We start from the raw sequence: 22,643 nt of genomic DNA, 5'->3' as shown, positions 1-22,643 counted from the left end.
CACCTTCCTGGGCCACTAGTGGGGCTATTGATGCCCCAAGAACAGGGGAAAGGAGTGGCATCTTAGCTCCCTGCCAAGAAAAGTGCAGGACCCACCAGACTAACATCGGCCATCTTATTACACTATTTTAAACCAATAAGTAGAAAGATACAGGGCCTGATTCATTATAGGGCTACCCTGGTTTTGCACCAACCTGACTCCATTAGTTTCAGTGGTGTAAAATTCAAGGAACAGTGGTGAGGGCTGCATAAAGGGTGCAGTGGGGGGTGAGGTCTCTAAACTTTATGTCATGAGGAAAATAACCAAAACCACTTCTTTCAGCTTTTACTTCTATGGAATGTACAGAAATAAAATGCTTTTTTCAGAAGCTTTTTTCTTTTAACTGACTACTCATTCTTGCCAGCAAATTAAAGATGTATGGGCTGGATGAATGGACTATAAGGTGGGTAGAAAGCTGGCTAGATCGTCGGGCTCAACGGGTAATGATCAATGGCTCCATGTCTAGTTGGCAGCTGGTATAAAGCAGAGTGCCCAAAGGGTCAGTCCTGGGGCTGGTTTTGTTCAATATCTTTATTAATAATCTGGAGGATGGTGTGGATTGCACCCTTAACAAGTTTACAGATGAAACTAAACTGGGAGGAGTGGTAGATATATTGGAGGGTAGGGATAGGATACAGAGGGACCCAGACAAATTAGAGGATTGGGCCAAAAGAAATCTGAGGTTCAACAAGGACAAGTGCAGAGTCCTGCACTTAAGAAGGAAGAATCCCATGCACTGCTACAGACTAGGGACTGAGTGGCTAGGCAGCAGTTCTGCAGAAAAGGACCTAGGGGTTACAGCGGATAAGAAGCTGGATATGAGTCAACAGTGTGCCCTTGTTGCCAAGAAGGCCAATGGCATTTTGGGATGTATAAGTAGGAGCATTGCCAGCAGATCGAGGGATGAGATCATTCCCCTCTATTTGGCATTGGTGAGGCCTCATCTGGAGTACTGTGTCCCGTTTTGGACCCCACACTACAAGAAGGATGTGGAAAAATTGGAAAGAGTCCAGCGGAGGGCAACAAAATGATTAGGGGTCTGGAGCACATGATTTATCAGGAGAAGCGGAGGGAACTGGGATTATTTAGTCTGCAGAAGAGAAGAATGAGGGGGGATTTGATAGCTGATTTCAACTACCTGAAAGGGGGTTCCAAAGAGGATGGATCTAGACTGTTCTCAGTGTTACCAGATGACAGAATGATGAGTAATGGTCTCAAGTTGCAGTGGGGAAGGTTTAAGTTGGATATTAGGAAAAACTTTTTCATTAGGAGGGTGGTGAAGCACTGGAATGGTTACCTAGGGAGGTGGTGGAATCTCCTTCCTTAGAGGTTTTTAAGGTCAGGCTTGACAAAGCCCTGATTGGGATGATTTAGTTGGGGAGTAGGTCCTGCTTTGAGCAGGGGGTTGGACTAGATGACCTCCTGAGGTCCCTTCCAACCCTGATATTCTATGAAATAATTCAAAAATGTATTAAAGTGTTAAGCAGCAGAAGCACAAAACTGGTCAGAACAGTAGAACTAAAATTCATTTGCAAATTTAACACCATTAATTTGGGCTTAAATAGGGACCAGGAGTTGCTGGCTCATTACAGAAGCAGCTTTGCCTCTCCTGGAATTGACACCTCATTTATTCTTGGGAGTGGGCTACATCCACCCTGATCGAATTGGCCCTGTCAGCACTGGTTCTCCACTTGTGAGGTAACTTCCTTCTCTTCATATGTCAGTATATTTATGTCTGCATCTGTAACTTTCACTCCATACATCTGAAGAAGTAAGGTTTTTACCCAGGAAAGCTTATGCTCAAACAAATCTGTTAGTCTTTAAAGTGCCACCGGCCTCCTTGTTTTGTGGTCAGAACAGTGTATACCTTTCCACATTCAATAATCTTGTTAATTAATTATGGCCTCACAGCACCTCTGTAAGACGTTAAGTATTATTATACCCACATTATAAAAGGGAAAATTTAGGCCCAGAGCTGTCAAGTCATTTATCCAAGATGGCACAGCTATTCAGTGCCAGAGGTGTCCTGACTATTTGTGTAAAAAGATACCCAAGAATCTTGAAACAAAGCAAGGGTTTCAGATGCTCTGTTGAGCAGTTCTATCCAGTAAAGGAACACACACATAACTTACCCAAACAGTTACAATATGTAATGGCTTGATACTTTTATTTTTAGGCAAGAATAAAAGGGTATCTGAAGCATGTCTAGGTCCCTTGCTCTGAGATTTTCTTGCTCATAAAGATCAAATTTTGTAGGAGAAGAGGTTATGGTTTAAGCATGTCAGTAAGTGAAAGATGGAACAGTAGAAGAAGAAGAAGCAAATGGATTTAAGAGAGTGGAAGAGGTATGTCCCACTGTTAGGAGCAAGATACAGTTTAATCTGTGTCTAGCCTAGAAGATATAACGGCAGCACATGCCCACCAGGGTAAGTGCCATTTACAAAAAATAGTGTGCACAATCTAAAACGCTCCTTTTGCTCCAGTATATGACTGAGACAGCCACAGCAAAGAACACAACATGTGGAAGAATCAGGCTGTACAATCACTACTGGTCTTTCTCTCCTTAGGCCAGCAAAGCGTTGAGAATGCTGGAGATGCGATGTCCTCAAACTTATTCAGGAGATGGAGAAGGAATGAGAGACCTGAGTCACACAACTGTGATCAGTCTAGTTGTGAGAATGTTCCACCAATGGACTCAAAGAAGTGAATGACAATAATTGGAATGTTCCATAGCACAGAGTTTCAAAGGAGGGAGAATCAATGGAGACAACAACAAAAAAGAAAACAGCTTGAGAATGAGAGAGGGGAGAGAAAAGAGCAGAAAAGCTCAAAATAAAAGAAAACCGTAAAAAGAAAAAAGTGAACATTAAAATCTAGAGCTAAGGAAAGGCCAGATCCTCAGCTGGTGTAAATCAGCACGTACGTTTCCCAGACCTGAAGAAGAACTCAGTGTAAGCTGGAAAGCTTGTCTCTCTCATCAGCAGAAATTAGTCTAATAAAAGATATTCTCACCACCTTGTCTCACTAATCATGGGACCAACACGGTAAGAACAACACTGCATACACCTTGCTGCTTGAAATTTCCCTACTGTGTCTTTTGTGTAATATGCATCCATCTGACACATAACAAGGAACTTTTTAAATATGGAACTTTGTTACTCAGCCTATTTCCCACATCCTGGGAAATTTTTAACTTCATGAATATTATACTTTCAGAAAGCCATTTACCAATTCAGTGTTGCTAAGACAATAACTTTTCATTCAAACTCCTTTATTCATGGAAATATGTTTTCAGCTCAATATATTGTAGTAATCTTGCTGTTGTGAGAATATACAGACAAGATGTATCCTTTTGCTTATTTATATGCCATGGTTATATATTTATATATTGCATAAGGATATGCTGCATATTAATATTTTATTATGTTTACCCTTTTGGGATTATTAAATGTGTATTATGTTCACTGAAGGGAAAAAGTAACCTCTTTTTTATAATGACTCAGATAACTTTTCTCTGGGCATGAAAATTAACTTAGCCCTACAACCATCACTGAAAGGGCTATGTGAATACTAACAAATGAAGTAAAATGCTGTTGATGGACTCAACTCCTGCCCCTGCATGTTAGTAAGTATTCTGTAGAATAAACACAGTTTTAATCAGCTGCAAAATCTTGCCCTTTGATAAAATGCTATATTATCAGCATCTTCGTGGACTAAACTCCAGGAGTAGTAATCTCTTACTAAATACCCACCTGGAAATAGACTCCTATAAGCCATCTTTCCAGAACAAGTATGAATGAAAACTTTTCATAAAGAATTAAACTGATTTTTTTTAATTAAATTGGTTTTAAAATAGTACACCCATAATCAGAAGGAAAAAAAGGAATTAATAGAGAACTTGAAGAAAGGCAGTTGAAGAAACATCAGGGTTTGTAACTGTATGGCTTCTCTGTAATTAAACAGATTGCTAATTTAATTGTTCTATTTGGAATTAGAAAACTCACTGCATTTAAACAATGTCGCTGAGCAAAAACTATATTTTTCATTAGATTGGTATTTTTATAACTAATACATGAAATTAAAAAAATATTCCTCTATTTTCAGATTAATCACTTAGCAAATATGAGCTCTCAGATATTTTTAGTTTGCTATAAACATGTTTGAAGAAATCTGGATGAACAGATGTATGCATTTCTCAGACCATAAGAAACAAAGCACATTTATAAAGGAAAACACATAACTAAACAGTGTTCTAGATATTGTATCATTGGTTCTCAGATAAATCTCTAGCTACACATTCAGTAATTGATTCTATGTATGCCTCACCAATACTGTGTATTTTATATTGCTTTAGGTGCTGTAAGTCTTGTATCATTTGGCAGAATATCACACAAATGCTTAGTTTATGAAAGCAAATTCAGTAAAGTCTGGGTAAAGTAAAGGGAATTCTATATCAATGCACCTCCGTTACTTTAATGGATATTGGTCAGCCGCTATTTCAAAAGAGATGTTTAGATATTTTGACTCTGATATTAGAAGACATTTAATACTAATAAAAGGTTGTTATGGAAAAAATATATAAAATTAACCAACTCTTTTTCCCATAGGCTGGGAAAGAAGAGATTCTTATTACTTCTATTATTAAAATACATGGGATGCATTCAGCCCCACTGGTGACGGAGGCAGATTAGCTAGGTTAAAGTGAAGGGCAGTTTCTCTTCCTTGGGTAGGCAGCATTCCCCCAGAGCTCCCTTTCCTCGTCAGTACGTTGAGAGCTTCCCTTCCTGTTTCAGTCTACTGTGACCAGTAGACACATATTGCAGTGACCGCCCTGGAGTCATGCCCTAAAAGTGAAGATCAGACACACCATCACCTGCAGCCTCTATCTTTGTCACCCCCCATCAATTAAGCTTAGGCTCCCCTTCCATCTGTGACTGCATGTCCTCCTACCAGTTTGGTCGAAGAGATTCCAAGCCTTCCTTTCCCCTGCTGCTCCCATGGCTCCCTGATTGGGCTGGACTGCCCTAGAATCATGGGGCTGCAAAGGTGACTTAAAATTACATTCCCCCTCACTCCATCCTAGACCTATCCCAAACACAGTTCAGCCACATTAGAGAACCTGATCTCAACAGCAATGTTCACCTTCAATACCCAGAAACTTTTTCTTTGATCTGGTCACGAAAGGATGCTCTATCTGTCATTCTCTGATTTCCTCAAGCTGGAGGAAAAAAGCAGGAGGTGTCAGTCACCTGTGCAGTGGTATTGCCACCAAGCTGTACCATCTTCTAATTCAATGATTTGGAAGGGGGCTTTGCAGCAAGGTAGCTTTGGGGCATTTTCCTGCCTCTTCCTTGTCGTCCTTGTCCTCCTGCCAGGTTTCCCAAAGAAAGTGGTGACCAAGCTTCAATTATTACGAAATAAGGCTATTTCAGTTTGTATTTCAATGCACAAGATATTCAATGCCTTTATCTCAATGTTTTGTAAATGTAAAGTTTAGTTTGAAGTATTTTTCCTCCTTGCTAGTATTAGATTCTTTGAAAAGTATACGGAACAGGTTTTATATATTAGAACACACGCTTCATTAATATTTGTTCCTGTACTTCTGCTGTGTGGAGCTTCACACTCAACAAATCTCAGACTTTAATACCAGGGTGTTGATTCAATTAAAAAAAAATCCTTGAATGAGGCTATGGAATTTGCTTTTCATGAAAGCAAGGAATAAAGAATTCTGGCTGAAGTTGATTATAATGTTTTCTATGCAAGTGTCCTCAATCCACCTACAACACCTCTGCTGCTGCAGTATTGTGCTCTGATCCTGGGCCTAGATGTGTTAGCATGGACCTTGCACACATGCTGAATCTTCAGTGGGATTCATCACTCAGTGAGTTACTGGGTCCGCAGTAGTGGATCCTGATGAAGCATTGGGTTTCTCCATTGCAGCCATGAAAAATTATGTTCAACCGCTTTTTGGGCTAACTTATATCCACTAGAGAGTAGGATGAGCCTACATTCATGTTCATTTGTGCCATTATCAGGAAATGAATCCAAGGGGGAAAGGCTGTCATGTTAACTACCTTTGACTGTTAGCCTCGCAGTTTGCCAGCTAGCCTCTTAAACGTTCCCTTTAGATTGCAAGCTTCTTGGGGCAGGGACTATCTTTTTGTTCAGTGTTTATACAGCACCTAGCACAATGGGTTCCTGGTCCATGACTAGACTCCCAGGTGTTATGATAATACAAATAAAAAAATAACTTTTTGTAAAAAATAAAATACAGACATTACAACTAAGCAGGCTTTTCCCAAATTGCTTAAACTTACAGCTGGCTTGTGTTTTGATGACTTCTCTTTCTCTTTGTTCCCTTTTTTGTTGCTGGTGAAGTAATGCAAGGTGCCATATTCCATCAAGGCAGCAAACACAAAAATGAAGCAAACTGAAACAAAAAGGTCCATTGCTGTCACATATGAAACCTTAGGGAGAGATTTCCTAGCAATTGTACTTAGTGTTGTCATAGTCAATACTGTAGTAATACCTGTTCAAAAACAGAAACAAAGGGAGGTATTTCAATAAGTGATACTACAGACAAATTTAGTTGTGAAGCATTTAATTTATTCCCTTTAGTACCAAAGCAATCAAACTGGCCCAGTGTTCCCCAGTACTACAGTCGGATCTGAGCAAACTGACTCTTCCACCTACACACAGCCTACTGACTTTCATGAGGCTCCACATGAGCACAAATATATGTGCCAGCACAAGAGTCCATCCCCATGGATCCAATGGCAAGACCGGGGCTATAGAGAGCGAGATGATTTTAGCCTCGGTTCAAATCCTCTCTGTTCTCCCACACACTGCAGTTAAATAAATTTTAAAGGACTGTGAAATTTTCAACATTTTATACAGCGTAATGTTATTCAGATTTTAAATATTTTTAAAATGTGAATAAGGAACAAATGTTAATATCTAGGGAAAAGGTGCACTACTTAACCATCGATTCTTCAGAAGAAAGGGTTAACTGGGTGAAATGTAGTGGCCCTTGATACACAGGAGGTCAGACTGGATGATCTAATGATCCCTTCTGGCCTTCATCTCTATGAAAGTTCTAATTCACAGAAGAGGCATTCCACTGAAGACTCGCTGCTCAGCCTTTGACATATGAACCAATCACACAGAAGAGCTGGCTTTAGTAACTATATATTCAAAATCCGCACCAACTCACACTCCATTAATGTAATACAACAATTTTGTATTATATTTTCTGCTTCATGATTAACTTTAGAATGCAAGGGCTACTCCAATTTCACATTGGCACACCTGACAATGCAGATAAGTATCTAGTGGGATTTTCAAAAATGCCTACCTCCCAATAGGTGTTTTTTAAAAATACCATTAGTTGCCTATGTGCATCTTTAGGTGCCTTCAAAAATCTGAACCACTGTGCTTTGGAAAGGCACAATTTCTGCCAACGTTCTGCCATACATGTGGGTGGGGTGAGCAGTCAGCTCCATCCATTAGCAAGTCCCCCTCTTCAGTGCATCATTCCTACTGCAACAGCCAGTGGGTAAGGGATGGGCATGGTCTTGTACCCTCCCACTGTTCTAGTTTCAGAGTCCTGTTCCATAGCGGAAGACGGAACAGTAGCAAACGTTCCCAGTGTTCCTCACAATGAAAGCAGTAGAGACGTTGCTATGGTGAAGCTATGGAATGGCTGCTTGCAAGTGGCGATGGGGTAGGGACAAGAGGTGTCTGGATTGCTCCTCTGTCCCCATGGATGCAACACAGTTTCCTCATAGCTCAGCCCTTTAATGAAAATCAACTTTAGCACAGGCGCTTTGTTTGTCAAATAGAGTTAAAGTGTGGTTATACTCAGAAGAGTAACTCTAAAAAAACAGCCTGGTGGGGTATTCTGGTTTGTGTCTCTCCCCCGCCCCAATGATTTCATATCAAATTAGCTCCATTTACAAGTAAAATCTTTGACCACCACCACCACACCACTCCATCTGCCAGTCAGCAAAATCATCCTGGGATCTGACAGTCAACCAGGGTTCTTTACTGCTTACACATCAGTCAACGGTAACTAACCCAACCGGCATGACTTATAGTGCAGTACTATAAACCTCTATGACATACCTGAAACACATTTTAGTTGGAACAGCATTACTGTTGCTGATATGAGAGCTGGAAAAATACTAGCTTGATTGTCATATCCTAGGGTAAATTTTCAGGGCTGGCAGTTTAGAAGAAACACCTTGTAAAGTGAACAAATTGAATATGCAGTTGGCAAGAGACAATGAATCGGGAACATAGGATGCCATATTTACATTCTCTTTTCAGACTGTGCCCATGCTGAGGTTTAAATACTATACTTTAGAGGTAATTTATATAGATTCTAAATATCATGAGACGTCAAATCATTAGGTTTTAAACTCTATTCACTAACATTTTATGGAACTTTTTGTTAATTAAATAGCATAGAACTAAGTGAAAAAATTCATCACTTTTTAAAAAAATCTAGATCTTCCTGTGTTCTTTCTGTACATTAATGCTGTCAGTAAACTCCTGTTACTCATACTCCAGTAGGTAAATAGTAGTATATTGAATAATGATATTTCTTTGTAACCAAATTTGCAAGTGTTCTCCTACAGAGTGAAAGTATTTATTCTGATAAACCAGTACTTCTGAAGAGAGCATAAATAACTGCAACATGTTAACAAGAGTAAATATGGTTTCTTTAGCACCACTAAAATTAGAAACTGTTTTGGCTACTACTATTCTTAAACTGATTTAATTAAATGAGCTCGGATGAGTACCTTAACCAAATGTTAAAACAGAGCCAATATTGAAAGGCTATAATATATTTAGACTTATAGTCTCCAGTCTGCTCCGTGGCATGGAGCACAGCAAAACCATGGAAATAACAGAAATGGGGCTTAATTCTGCTCTCACACAAGTTTAACTCCGTCATTAATTTCAGTTGAGTTACTCCCAATTTGTCCAGGTGTGAGAGGAGAATCAGGCATATGTAGACAGGAACAACTGTTATGTTTAAGGGTCCTTCCCCTTCTGCATACAGAAAAGGAAAGGGTGACTTGCTCTCTGAGAAAGAAGCCAGAGAACAGAAAACTTGTGGTCGCAGGCCAATAAAGACACAGATAGGTTAAAAACTGGTATTAGTTAATCTTCCTGGATTAACTGCCCCTGTGTTCTGCAACTCTCACTGCAGCAAAATCATGCCTCTCAGCCTAATCATTAACCAGGCTGCCCTCATGCTGGATGATAAGAAGAGAATATATAGAAAACTCCTCTATGTGCACAGCTACAGATCCAGGGGGGTTGGATCAAGATTCCCTGAGGATTTTCAGTCTCTGCTGTGGTGTCCCCTGGTGCAAGCCCAGAATCATAATTTTAAAGCCATGGATATTTTTGATTAGTTTATTTCTCTCTGAAGATTTTTATGCATGGGGAACATACATACCTAATGATGTCCTTGCAGGCACAGCGTCTTTATTAATCCAAAATGAGACCCATGAAAGAACAACTGTTAGTATACAAGGAATGTATGTCTGAATAGTAAAGTATCCCATACGTCTGCTCAGATCAAAGAAGATTGTCATGATAATATAGTCCCCTACGAGGAAAAAGCCCACAATTCTAATTAGACATTGCAAGTGGTTTTCTATCCCATAATTTTTGGTATTCTTGTTCCAAATACATACCATGTTGTAAAATTTACAATGGGAAACATAATGTACTTTCCTTTTAAACAAAGCTGCCAAAGGACTTTTATCCATTAAAACAGGTCAGCTGCAATTCTGTTTTGCCCTAGACATTAGTAGCACACACAACAACTAAATGGTTCCTTGCACAATTTAGGCAAAGAATGAAAGTGCGTAGGCTGCTAATCCTCTAAATGCATGCAAGAAAGTATCAGATTTTTCCGTACCAGACAGAGTATGAGAAATTTCAGTTGTATTTCGTAACCCTACAAATGCAAACTGGTACAATCTCCAGTATTTGGGATCTGCAACTGCAACAGAGGTTTTCTTCCATTTGTATTCAATTTCATTTCTGGGGTATCCATCTAGAACAAAGTAGACCAAACCAAGTATTCATTCACAGTATACAGCAGAGAATGCTTTCACTTGTGATCTCTGAAATTAGATACAACCCAAATAACTGGGTCAGAAAACAACTGCTCCATAACATACGTGATGTACTATTAAGCTTTAGCCTGCAAATGTCTCAGTTTTAAGTGTGGCTAAATGTACTACCGACCAAAATGATAGCGAATACAGACATTAAAGGAAAATGTATGTCTCAAATTAATAATGCAATATTCAAATATGAAAAAGTTTAGCTTGTACTGATTCTGTTTCTTTAGAATGATAGTTTAATGTAATACAACAGAGGGGCATAATTTGAGAAGCATATTTAAAGCTTAAATGTGGTAACTACTTTTATTTATTTCATACTTAATTTGCTTTAAAAGGTATAAATGCTTTTGGAAACTTATTTGCCTTTCCATGCTGACTATTTGGGACCTGATTCAGAACTGCGTTAATCCAGTTTTAGGTGCACTAGGCCAATTCAGTCTTTCAGAAGACAGAGGTTATGTCTACACTACAAATGCTACAGTGGCACAGCTGCAGCTGCATAGATATTTGCTACAACAACAGAAGGATTTTCCCACTGCTATAATAAATCTACCCATCCTCCCTCAAGTGGCAGTAGCTAGATCCATGGAAGTTTAGGTCACCTTAACTACATCTCTCAGCGGTGTGACTTTTTCACACCCCCGTGCAGCATAGCTAGGTCAAGCTAAGTTTTAGATGTAGAACAGGCCTGAGCTGTGAAAGCATTTTTAGTTGAAGTATTTAAGAAGCAAATATTAAGCAATAATATTCATTTAAGAAGTTTCATTGTAGTTACATTCATCTCCTATTCCACTGTACATTAAGGAATAAATTGTTTAGATGTGTTCAGTGTTTTATTTTACCAATGGTAGCACAATGTCCTTGGGAACAAATTAATTTTATATGCTTAACAGAGTTTATACTAAAGGGGATAATCCTGTAAATTAGTAATTCTTACTCATAAAAACTAGTCCCACTGAAAGCAATATGCAAACGTATAAAAGATACCATTCCTCTGGAATCAGAGGCCTGCAGCTGGCTGGCTGATTTGCTGCACCTAATAAAGTACTGGAACTTAATTCTCTGACCCTTATAAAAGAAGGCAGCAGGAAATGGAGAGGTGGGACTGCAGCACCCACCAGAAAGCTGAGGGGCTGGAACGGTGCTCCCAATGGACTGCTACTGGAGCTACTGTGGAGAGAAATTGCTCCAAATGGACAGAAGGAAGAGCAAGGAAACTTTACTTACTGAAGTTACTGGCAGGAAGGACTGGCATGAAGGGACTCCTCAGCCTGCACAGACTTTTGAGGGAAGAGTCTGCAAGGTTTTGCTTTTGTTTGTTAAGAAGGCTTAGATGAAATGACTAACTGTGCTAGAAACTGCTTCCCAGAATTCCCTGAGAGAGCTCAGACAGAATTAACCCAGGGAGTGAGTGACTCAGCAAGAACAATGCTGGTAGGAGGAGGGTGCTTTAAGACAGGCCCCAATCTGTTTACAAGTAGAGCCCAGACAGGGGCCTGCCCTGAACCCCTTCCATCAAGAAGGGCTATGGAGAAGATACTCCAAATAATGGTGAATCAACAGCATGCAGAGAATGAAAGGAAGTTCCCGACGGCACTTCTGGCCACCCAGTGATGCCTGCAGGAAGCCCAGCTGGCGGAGCATGAGTGGAACAGACTTATCAAAATCCAGAGGCTTATCAAAAGAAATTTCAGCCAGAGCCATTCCTTAAGGGAGCATGCCCCCAGGCAAGTAGCTCCACAGCTTTAGGACTCCGCTACCTGATGGCTAACCCCAGAGACAAAGACTGTGGCGGAGCTTATGGACAATACTGTCCTACAACAATACCTGAACATTCTCCCTATAGTGTTCAAAGCTGGGTTTGACCATTTTACCTGACATCCATTCAGAAGTCACTAGAGACAACTGAAAGGTTTTTGGAGGCCAAATTGCCTAGGAGTAGGAAAAACAGTCCCCCTGAGGGCTGGCCACTCTTTAGAACAGTTTCAAGGGACAATAACCTGCCAAACCACCGAGGGTCATAGTACTAGTCTGCCCTGAGCGAATGAAACTTTATGCTCATCACAGGCACACCAGGAATAGGGGCTCCAAAGTCCCAGACTTTCAAGGGACCACCACCACCCTCCCATGAAGGGCCCGATATGTTATTCTGGGCAACCTAGGCAGAGCCAACGGGAATTCCCTGTGATGGAACATGACTTTTTAGGATGCCTCTTTGGCTAAGCAGGTAAGACTCCAAACCAGCCATTAGGACTGACCCCAAGGCTTTTCATGGTCCCTATAACAATAGGGACAAACAGAGTGGAGGGATTTATAGACTTGTGGTGTGGACAAACTCTACTTCAAAGGGACTTAGTCTCACCCAAAGCCCTGGATCCAGAGAGATCCATCTGAATTTCCTGCATTCATGGAGAAATCTGTACATACCCAATGGCCTCATTTGTTTTGCAGTTAGCAGATCAGTCAGGGCACTTCCAGGTAGAGTGGTGATCACCTACCCTGGATAGTGATCCTGGGATGTGACTGGAAATGTCTTCTGACTCTCCTGGAAGGAGAATCAGTTCCCTCCAACTCAGACCCCCTACCTCAAGAAAAGACCCCTTCTGAGGATGCTAGGATCTATTGCCCATTGCTCAATCCAATCTTTTTCAAGTCTCGTGAAGGTCCCAGAGCTCACAAAGACATTCAGGGAAGTCTCAGGATCAAGCAGAAGCCTAAGCCTATCCTGGAGCTGACTCCATGGAGCTTGGAGAAGGACCTTCCCAAAGGGTAAACTCTGTGAAGGGAACATCCCAACAGTCTGTATGTTATCACTTACCCATGGACACTGCAGATACCCTTACCATCTTAGACTACAGTGTCTTGAGTGACACCTTTGATATTGTGGCAGCTCAGGATGATGACCAAACACTTCAGGAAGGTTTCAGCCAAGTCACTGCTGCCAACACGACAGTTACTTTTGAACACACATCTCACCAGTTTCCCTGCTTTGAATTATGGGATGAAATTCTGAACTGGGTAGAGAGACACCTATAAACTAAAGAACCCAGAAATCCACTCCTAATCCCCAAATCTGTCAAGCAGGAGTTCCTATGGCTAGTCCATACTCTTCCCATGGCTGGACATCTGGGTAAGGTGAAAACCCAAGAAAGATTGTTAGCTCAATTATTTTAACTGGAGATATGTAGAGAGGCAGCTGATTTCTGCTTGCCATGCCCTGATTACCAAAAGGAGCCCCAAAGGGTCAGGGCCAGGCCACTCTCATCCCCCTACCCTCATCACAACCCACTGTGAGCAGGTAGGGATTGATATAATAGGCCCTCTGTAAAAGAGTAATAGATATCACAAGTTCATTTTGGTTCTTGTGGACTATATCACTCAACATCCAGAGGCAATTCCCTTATGAAACACCTTTGCCTCCATCCTGGAGCGAGAGCTACACCAACTGGTTTCCTAAGCTGGGCTTCCATTGGAAGTAGTCACTGATCGAGTGACAAGTTTGGGCACTGTTGAAAGTGTGACTACTCCAGCAGTTTATCTTCCTCAGGCTGATGGTCAGGTGGAGAGGTTCAATAAGGTCCTCAAGAATACGTTAAACAAGCCTGTGGGAACCAAGGCCAAACATTGGAACTAGCTGCTCCCCCTAATATTTGTTGTTTGCGATACAAGAAGTACCACAAACCTCCATGAGCTTCTTTCCTTTTGAGCTTCTTTAAGGGAGACAGCCTCAAGGAATGTTGAACTTAGTTAGGGAGTCTTAGGAAGCTCAACCTACCAGTGTCCTCCAATATGTCAGTTAAATGAGGGAAAGATAAGAACTCTTGTGCCTCTTTGCCCAAACTAACCTCTCTTAGGCCCAACAGACCTAGACACAGCAATATCATAAAGGGGCTAGAGCTAAGGAATTCCAACCGGGAGACCACGTGCCCCTGCTCCTTGCTAGCTGGGAATATGAGCTCTTGGCCAAAGGGCAGGACCCATATGAAGTACTCCATCAGGTGGGACCCGCAGATTATGAAATTTACAGCCCAGACCAGAAAAAACAAGGCATATTTATCATGTAAACCTGTTAAAACCCTAGAAGGTACAGGAAAGCCTTGTATCCACCTGGAGGAGGGAGAAGAGGATCTGGTGCCTCAGCCAAAATTAGGATAGAGGAAGTATCACTTGGGAAGGGACTGTCTAATGGGCAGAGAAGGCAAATAAACAACACCCTAAGATCTTAAAAGGAGGTGTTCTCCCTATTACTGGGACAAACCTCCATGGTGCCTCACTACATCCACATAGGGCTAGGGGCCAAGCCCATTCAGAAAACATATCAAATCCCAGAAGGTGAAAAACCCATTCATTCAGAAAGTACAGGAAATGTTAAGATTGGGAGTCATCAAGGACTCCTGTATCTCCTGGTGTACTTTGGTAGTTCTAGTACTAAAGCTGAATGGGACCATTCAGTTTGATATAGATTTCTATCAGAAAAATGCCATTTCTGAATTTGATACCTAGCCAATGCCCCGAGTCAATGATCTGCTAGATTGTCTCAGTGAAGCTTGTTTTATAACAACATTAGATCTAACAAAAGGGCTATTGGCACATTCCCCTTGCTCTCGATTCCCAAGGAAAACAACAAACAACCTTTTCTGCCCCAGTGGGCCTATTCCAATTTGTTACCATGCCCTTTAGGTTGCATGAGGCTCCATCTACTTGTCATAAGCTAATGGATCAGGTTTTATGGTCCCACCATCACTATGCCATGGCCTGCCTAGATGAGAGGCTGGTATACAGTTGGGACTGGCCCACCCACCTCCAGAACCTAGCAGCTGTCCTTCAGGCCCTACAGGAAGCCCATTTAATAGCAAACCCAAAGAACTGCAAAGTGGGGAAAGGAAAAAAATATTTTTTTCATCTAGTAGGGAACAAGAAGGTACGATGCCTAGTTGACAAAGTTGAGGCCCTAGCAAACACCCCCCAAGCAAAGAATCAAAAAGCAGGTCTGGGCCTTCCTAGACCTAACAGAGTATTATAGAAGATTTGTGCCCAACTTTGCCCTATTAACTGCATCTCTTACCAACTTGGTTTTAAAAAAGTCAGCCCCTGGACAAGTCACGGGGTCCCCCCAGCGTGATCAAGCATTTCGGAAAATTAGGCAGATTCTCTACAACAAGCCAGTGTTCCATAGCCCCGATTTCACTTGAGAATGCATCCTACAAACAGACGCCTTGCATTACACTGTAGGTGCAGTGCTACCCCAAAGTTTCCATGCAGAAGAGCACCCTGCCCTTTACATAAGTAGAAAACTCTTAGCCCAGGAAACCCAGTACTCTGTCCTTTGAGAAGGAATGCCTGGCCATACACTAGGCTGTAAAGGCACTGAGATGTTATCTGTTTGCAACACCCTTTCCATGTGGCATTAAGATGGCTCCAAATCATAAAGGACTCAAATGCCCATGTGACAAGTTGGTACTTAGACTTTCAACCCTTTCAATTTAGAATAGATATTGGCCTAGGAAGGACCATTGGAATACAGGCTTGCTTTCAAGAACTGAAGAACACAGTAGGCCCTGCGGTAAGTGCCATGACAGGCCCACTCAAGGCAGGTGGGTATGTGAAGGTATCAGGGATAGTATTCCTCTGGGGGCAGAGGCCTGCAGCTGGATGATTAGCCCCACTCTCTGCATCTGAGAAAGGTCTGGAACTTAGTTAGCTGACCCTTATAAAAGAGGGCAGCAGGAAATGGAGGCAGGGATTGCAATACCCTCAAGAAAGCTGAGACCAGGGACAGTGCTTCCAGTGGACTGCTACTGTAGCTACTGCAGATATGATTTGCTCCAAATGGGCAGAAGGGATACTATGTGGAGTCATTTATGGCTGAAGCTCTGAGCTTAGAGCAAGGAAACTTTGGTCACTGGAGTTACCGGTGCAAAGAACAGACTTGGGGAAGGGATGACTCAGCCTGCACAGACATTTGAGGGAAGAGTCTGCAAGGTTTTGTTTTTGTTTGCTAAGAAAGCTTAGATCAAACAACTAACCCTGCTGGAAACTGCTTCCATGAATTCCTTGAGAGTTTAGTTAGAATTAACCCAGGAAGTGAGTGACTCAGCAAGAGCCAAACTAGGTCTGGTAGGAGGAGGGCACTGTAAAACAGGCCTTAATCCTTTTATACAGTGGGCCTAGTTGTGGTGATTAAGTGTTACTTTTTTGTGACCTGATCCTGTAATTTTATACTGTTAAATATACTACATGTAGTCACTTAAACGCTGGTAAATTTTGCAGATTATATATATTTCTTCCTCTCCTAAGATCTGATCCAAAGCCCCAAGAAGTCAATGAGCAGATAGCTGTTGACTCCAGTGGGCTTTGTATCAGGCCCCTAAGTGGTAGGATTATTTTTAACCTTTTAAAGTTGCAGTGAAATGAAGTGTAACATCCTTCATTCAATTCAAGAGAAGACTAAGCAAACTATAAACAGCTAATTGTTTTCTGTTCTGCAAGAATTTAATGTGCAATCACGGACCTGCTGCTTTGCAGCCTATCAATCAACAGTGTCTGAATTTAAATAATAGAAAATAAAATTATGAAGTATTTTACCACCTACAGCTTGAAAACTCCAGAGGACAGGAATGCTCATCCATAGGAAAGTTATGAAGCTGAAGATAACATTCAGCATTAATTGTCAACCTAATTAGAAGAAAAAGTTTTATGAGTGAGGTTATGTTCAAGCACCTAGACCCTTTGTACTACATATTAGAGTATATGCAAGTCGTTTTGGCCAGTGAATGTGTATTAGGGATAGATAACTGACCATGTACAAAAAGTATTCAATATCATTTCTAAAGAATGGTATCCATCACCAAATAACAGGTTTCAGAGTAGCAGCCGTGTTAGTCTGTATTCACAAAAAGAAAAGGAGTACTTGTGGCACCTTAGAGACTAACCAATTTATTTGAGCATAAGCTTTCGTGAGCGCCAAATACTACTTGAAGACCCGTGTGTCTGGTCATGCTAGTTTGCATGACCAGTTATGCTACCCACAAGGTATATCAAGTATGCCATTCTATTTTTGTGTCCTTTCAGCTCTTCACTAGTATGAGCTGATTAAAATAGGAGGAGCAGTTCTCCCCTCACTAACCAAAGAGGAGGGGGAGTTGTAGAAAAGTGCCACTTACCCAAGACTGGGAGAGCTCTCCACCAGCATTAGCAGAGGAGCCGGAGCTGTGCTCCCTCCACTGCACGCTCTGGAAGTCTTAAACCACATGTTCTTTATGTGAAAGCCATTGATAGATGGTTATATATTAGACACCTAATAACCTACTCTAATGGCTTCTCTTAACGTGGGATTCAGAATCATTATGCCTGATGTCTAGATGTGCAAGAGTGGAATTGTGTACATAGGGCCCCATCCTGCAGATCTTACTCATGTAGATAGTTTCAATGAAGCTAGTGGTACTAACAGAAACATAGACTATCAGGGTGGGAAGGGACCTCAGGAGGTCATCTAGTCCAACCCCCTGCTCCAAGCAGGACCAATCCCCCATAGTTGCCCCAATCCCTAAATGGCCCCCTCAAGGATTGAACTCACAACCCTGGCTTTAGCAGGCCAATGCTCAAACCATTGAGCTATCCCTCCCCCCAATGTAATTAGGAAGATCAGGCTCTTAAAGAGAAGATGCCCAGGAGTAATATTGTCAAGAAGATAAGTGCCCTAAATAACTCCAGAAAATAAGAGTTAGGCTGCTGAGTCATTTAGGGGCTTTTGAAAATTATACCTCACATCTATGCAGAAAACTTTCAAAGGCACAAGTTAGGCACCCAGCTCCCATTAACTTCCACTGGGAATTAGGCACCTAACTGCTATTTGTGCAATTAAATCTCCCCTTCTTTTTTATAGGAGTCAAGTAAACTGATTTCTGAGAGTAATACCATGCTTAAAAATCCCTGTGTTTTTGGAGGAGTGCTGGGGGAGAAGCTGGCAAGCAAAATAGGACTATGAAGTAAGTTGCTATTTTATATACACACTTCTTTGGGGCCTTTCTGGAAATCTGATCTGACCAGTTGAGACAGATGGCTAGACTTCAGGATGCAAGAAGGAAAGGACTTCTACCATGCTGCAGAAAACATACTATATTTCAATTTGAAAGTTTTGTATCCACTGCGTGATGTGGTTTTTTTTTGTTTGTTTGTTTGCTTTTTTTTAAGTAGCCAACTACAGTACATGCATTTATTCCCTGTGTTTTCTTTTCTGTTATTTGTTCTTTTTGGATAGTTAACCAATAAAATCTGCTTTTATTTAAGACAACCCAAATTAGGTTTGGGATCACAGATGGGTGTCTTGAAGAGATCAGCTGACCAATTTCAGGGGAGGCAGAAAATCAGTCTGCCTATGAAGTTGAGGGTGAAGAAGTGCCAATCCTGCTCCATAAAGTGCCAAAAGGGAAGTGGTGAAGGCCAATAGGGGTAATTGTAGCCAAATGGCGTGATGTGTTGTCAGATCCTGTTGTTGCTCCATCATTCGCTATCATATGAACTTTGCTTTTCTCCATTTACTTCCACTTTAGGCCAAATTCAGGCCATCTTTTTCCCTGATACAAACGTGTACATTGGACAGCACTGGGTTTTGTTGAAGGTTGATTACAGTTCCTGTCTCATACTCTAGCTTGTTGACATCACTCTCATCCACTGCTCGTGGACAGCTTACATGAGTGCTCTTCCCTAGGCCTTCTAAAAGAATATTAACCAGAAACAGCAGCAGCAAACCTGGAACTGCAATTGGACAGGCAGCAAGCTGGCTGGAAGACAGTAGAAGAAATGGGTCTGAGCAGGTTTGGTGGTGGTGCTCAAAAAAGCTAACAAACATTTTAAACATTAGCAGATGAGCATAAAACTCTATACAGGAAATTCTGCAAAAGAGGATATACTCTTTAAAGAGGGCTCCACCAGAAGGCTCTATCAGAAAACTGCACTCTTCAAAATAAGACATTTAAAAAAATCAAGTTAACAGTGTCCTTTTAAATTATGTTAGATTATTTTTCCTTCTAAAGGATTATTACAGGATACTTTCCTATACGGGCAAACAACTATTTCCCATAATGGGCACTCCTACTCCATATATATAAATAAAGTATTTTTGACTAATATTTTAACTGAGTGCTTTCTTTTATTCAAATATAATTTTGTGCAAAATAGCTATAGGGGACAGTTAAGAGTTCAATTCAGTCCAGTGAGTCTGCTGTCCAGTGTACAGCTGGAATTGTGACACTTGAAGAGTTAAACACAAATTACGGTATTGGCTTGTCACATTACATTACTCTTATTTATCTTTACTGTCTTCTTGTACCTAAATAAAACAAATCTGCCCCCTGCTCCTATTTAATTTCTTGTTGAGCAGTACATTACAACAGCATATATTTTATGTTCCACTTGACTAAGCCACAACTTATTCATCTCCACGTTTGTTTCTGAGCCTCTGAACTTTGAAACCGAAAGGGACCTGGAAGTTACTTCTTACTATAATTTTTTCAAAGTCCCATTCACAATATTAGTAATGATAATTCATTTATTTCTGCCAGTTGCAATTGTTATTAAAGTTGTAAAATCAATAGGTTTAATTGTAATGGACTGCAGAATATAACAATGAGTGAAAATATTAATGAAGAGCGCCTTTGCATCCAGTTCATGAGCCCTTACCTCAGAGTATACAATACTCGTCCATCACTCCAGATTCGAAGCAAACGATTTGGAGTTGTGATCCAATGAGCATCAGATTTTCTTGAGTTCCGGAAGAAAGTGTCTGGAATCCAAATTTTTCCAACCATATTGCTATTAAGCATAAGCACTTTCATTGAGCTGTTAAACTTTAGGCGACTATCATACCAAGTCTGGGCAAAAATTATATCTATGGTGTATTCCTAGAAAAAGAGAAACCATATTTTTTTTTATATTTACACACAAACAACCAAAGCCAACATGCCAAATATACTTTTTTAAAAGTTAAACTTAAGGTGAGCTCCTTCATTCTGCTATGGACTCCTTTGCACTGCTTGAGGAGTGTACAGCACTTCTAGCCTCTGATATAAAAGGAGTAACTGAGGAATGGGGGACATGACTGGAGCATCCCTAAATCAGTTGCCAGAACAGCCACTTGGGACCATAGGTACCTAAATGTGAGATAGAGCAGCCCCAAGGTTCACAATGCAAATAGAACTACTCTTTCACCAAGCATAACTTGGTTAGACCAGAGTTTGTAGGCCTGGTTGTTGTTGTTTTTTAAATTATCTTGACCATTTTGTGAAAAGTTTTCCCATGGGTAAAATGTGGTCATTTTTCAACATTTCCATGAATGTCTCATGACAAAAAATATGGAATTTGTCTACCAGTCAAGATAAACACATTTTGAAAAATTCATGAACATGCAGCAAAGGAAACCTCACCATTTGCCATGTAAATTTTGATCATGAACTGCATAAGGAGTCGGGAGGACAACTCCAGAAGTTCACAGTAGGAAGGAAACTTTGTTAAAGAAAACCACATATCCATTTTAGGCTGTAGGTAACATCTTATCTTGATGGAAAGCTAATTTCCCTAATAGATATTTTATGTCCAGAACAGAAGAATGGTAATAAGAAACTAGGATTCTCATTAGACAATTCAGTCTGCATCTACATATGACAGTAATAACTGTACAGCGTGGGAGGGGAGAAATTTTATGGCTGTGTTAGACTTGTTCTTCAGAAATCCCTCAGGGCTGCTCTGCACTTAAGACAAAGGAGCAACTTGACACCATCTCCTCTGAAGAGAGTTCTGTTACTGACATAGGGCCATATTAGGCCCTTGAGACCCAGGGGAAGGGACCATCCATGAATGGAAGTGTCTGCAACAATGTTTCTTTCTCCACAGAGACCTTGCACAGGCTTTCAGTGCATTCAGGATCTGCTCTGGGGAACAAGATGACTTGGAAGGCCAGGGTAGAGGTGTACCTTTCCACACAGCTCTCTATCCTTGTCCCAGGGACAGCTGTAGCCATGGGGAGTGTGACCGGAGGGGCTGACCCTGTGTAGGGGCACAGGGTCTTCATGCAGCTGGCTTTGGTCTCTTGTAGAGGTGCTAGTTTTGACACGGAGGGGAACAACACACCATTTCCTGGGGTGGGGGAATCACCACAGTTTTAACTTGGAGGGGCAATCTGCCCTATTATATAATATAAATTGTCTTGCATAGAATTCAATGCCATGAGAAAGGAAGGTATTATCTATTACAGTGGACTCCACATATGTGTAGTGCTCAATTATTTGACCTGGGTCACTCAAATACCGCCTCTAAATGTTGGTCTCTTCAGAAAACAAGATACAATGTCAGTCATATAAAAGTAAAACTGACTGCAGAGGTACTAATGTCTTTGTTTTCTAAGAAATTAATATACCCAAAATATGTTCAGTTCAATGTGTTTCCAGCAACATAAAAATCAGCCAGATTTTACAAAAAAGAAAGAAAGGAAAGAAGGAAGAAGGAAACAATACTTGTTAAATAAAAACCTTGGGCCAGATCTTCAGTGGGTGTAAACTAGCCATCGTTTCACTGAAGTCAATAGAGCCATTGCCAATTGACACCAGCTAGAGATCTGACCCCTCCTGTATCTAATAACATAAAACAAAAGATCAATAAGAGATGCTGCTGATTCACTGCCTCAGGAAAGTCACTGTCTTAGTTTTAGTTTCCCCCTCTGCAAAATGGGGATACTAATACTTGTTTCCCGGAAGGTTGTTAAGATTAAATTTAATGTTTGTGAAACACTCAGAGACAAAAGCAATGAGTGCCATAGAAAAGACTACAAGGAAATGAATGATTCAGTATTCAGTGCAGGTTTTGGATGGGGTACAGTAAATATGGCAGGGCTCACTAATTGAATGATGATGATAAAAATATGGAGCAGCTGTCTCATTCCCTGAGCACTGTCCATCCTGTGCATTGAATGAAGCAGGGGGACAGGTGGAAAAATAGTATGTGATCATATAATTAAAGATTGTATCAGAAAGCATGCAGGGAACAGAATTAACGTTGCATAGGCAGTCTTAATTCTGGCACTTCCTAATTTTCAAACGTTGCTTTTGCACCCTAGGGTGGAGGAAAAAGGCATATGATTGAATCATGACGTTTGGCACATATTGCTAATCCTACTCTTCAACTGCTGGCTGTTTTCATTTGTTTAGCTGCCTATATAAAAAAGAAAAAGGTCACACTTCATTGAGGGGAGAACTAGGGTTTGAAGGTCATTTTGATTAAGTATGTTGTGGCAGATATGGCAATTTTCTAAAAAAACCCTTACTGAGTTAAATTTAAGTATCTTTGGAGTCCATTGTACCATATGCAAAGGTTATGTATGCCTGTGGACTGGGATTGTATGTAACCTCTCTGGGGTGAAGATGCTGTGCAAACAGTTGGAAGTGATATGAACTTCAAAAGACT

The 22,643-nt window shown here is 40.9% G+C and overlaps 1 protein-coding gene across 5 annotated transcripts in view; it reads right to left on the bottom strand.

The window, feature by feature from the left end:
* GABRG1 (gamma-aminobutyric acid type A receptor subunit gamma1) overlaps positions 1-22,643 on the bottom strand; it is an 85,496-nt gene that overhangs the window by 6,485 nt on the left and 56,368 nt on the right. Inside the window, exons 4-9 of one of the 5 annotated variants that reach the window (XM_084625561.1) lie at positions 19,869-20,089; positions 16,780-16,862; positions 9,977-10,114; positions 9,509-9,661; positions 6,357-6,568; positions 4,153-4,883 (exon numbers count right to left, since the gene is read on the bottom strand). In XM_084625561.1, coding sequence (XP_084481687.1) covers positions 4,800-4,883; positions 6,357-6,568; positions 9,509-9,661; positions 9,977-10,114; positions 16,780-16,862; positions 19,869-20,089 — 891 coding nt within the window. In that variant the 3' untranslated portion in view covers positions 4,153-4,799. Of the gene's footprint in view, positions 1-4,152; positions 4,884-6,356; positions 6,569-9,508; positions 9,662-9,976; positions 10,115-16,779; positions 16,863-19,868; positions 20,090-22,643 lie in introns of those variants that run through there. The other 4 variants (XM_084625558.1, XM_084625559.1, XM_084625560.1 and 1 more) reach the window with 4 other exon arrangements.

The sequence above is a fragment of the Lepidochelys olivacea genome, assembly GCF_965140295.1.
Source record: "Lepidochelys olivacea isolate rLepOli2 genome assembly, chromosome: 4".
Classification (NCBI taxonomy): domain Eukaryota; kingdom Metazoa; phylum Chordata; order Testudines; family Cheloniidae; genus Lepidochelys; species Lepidochelys olivacea.
The sequence above is the reverse complement of the archived record's forward strand: the minus strand, read 5'-3'. Positions and strand labels throughout refer to the sequence as shown.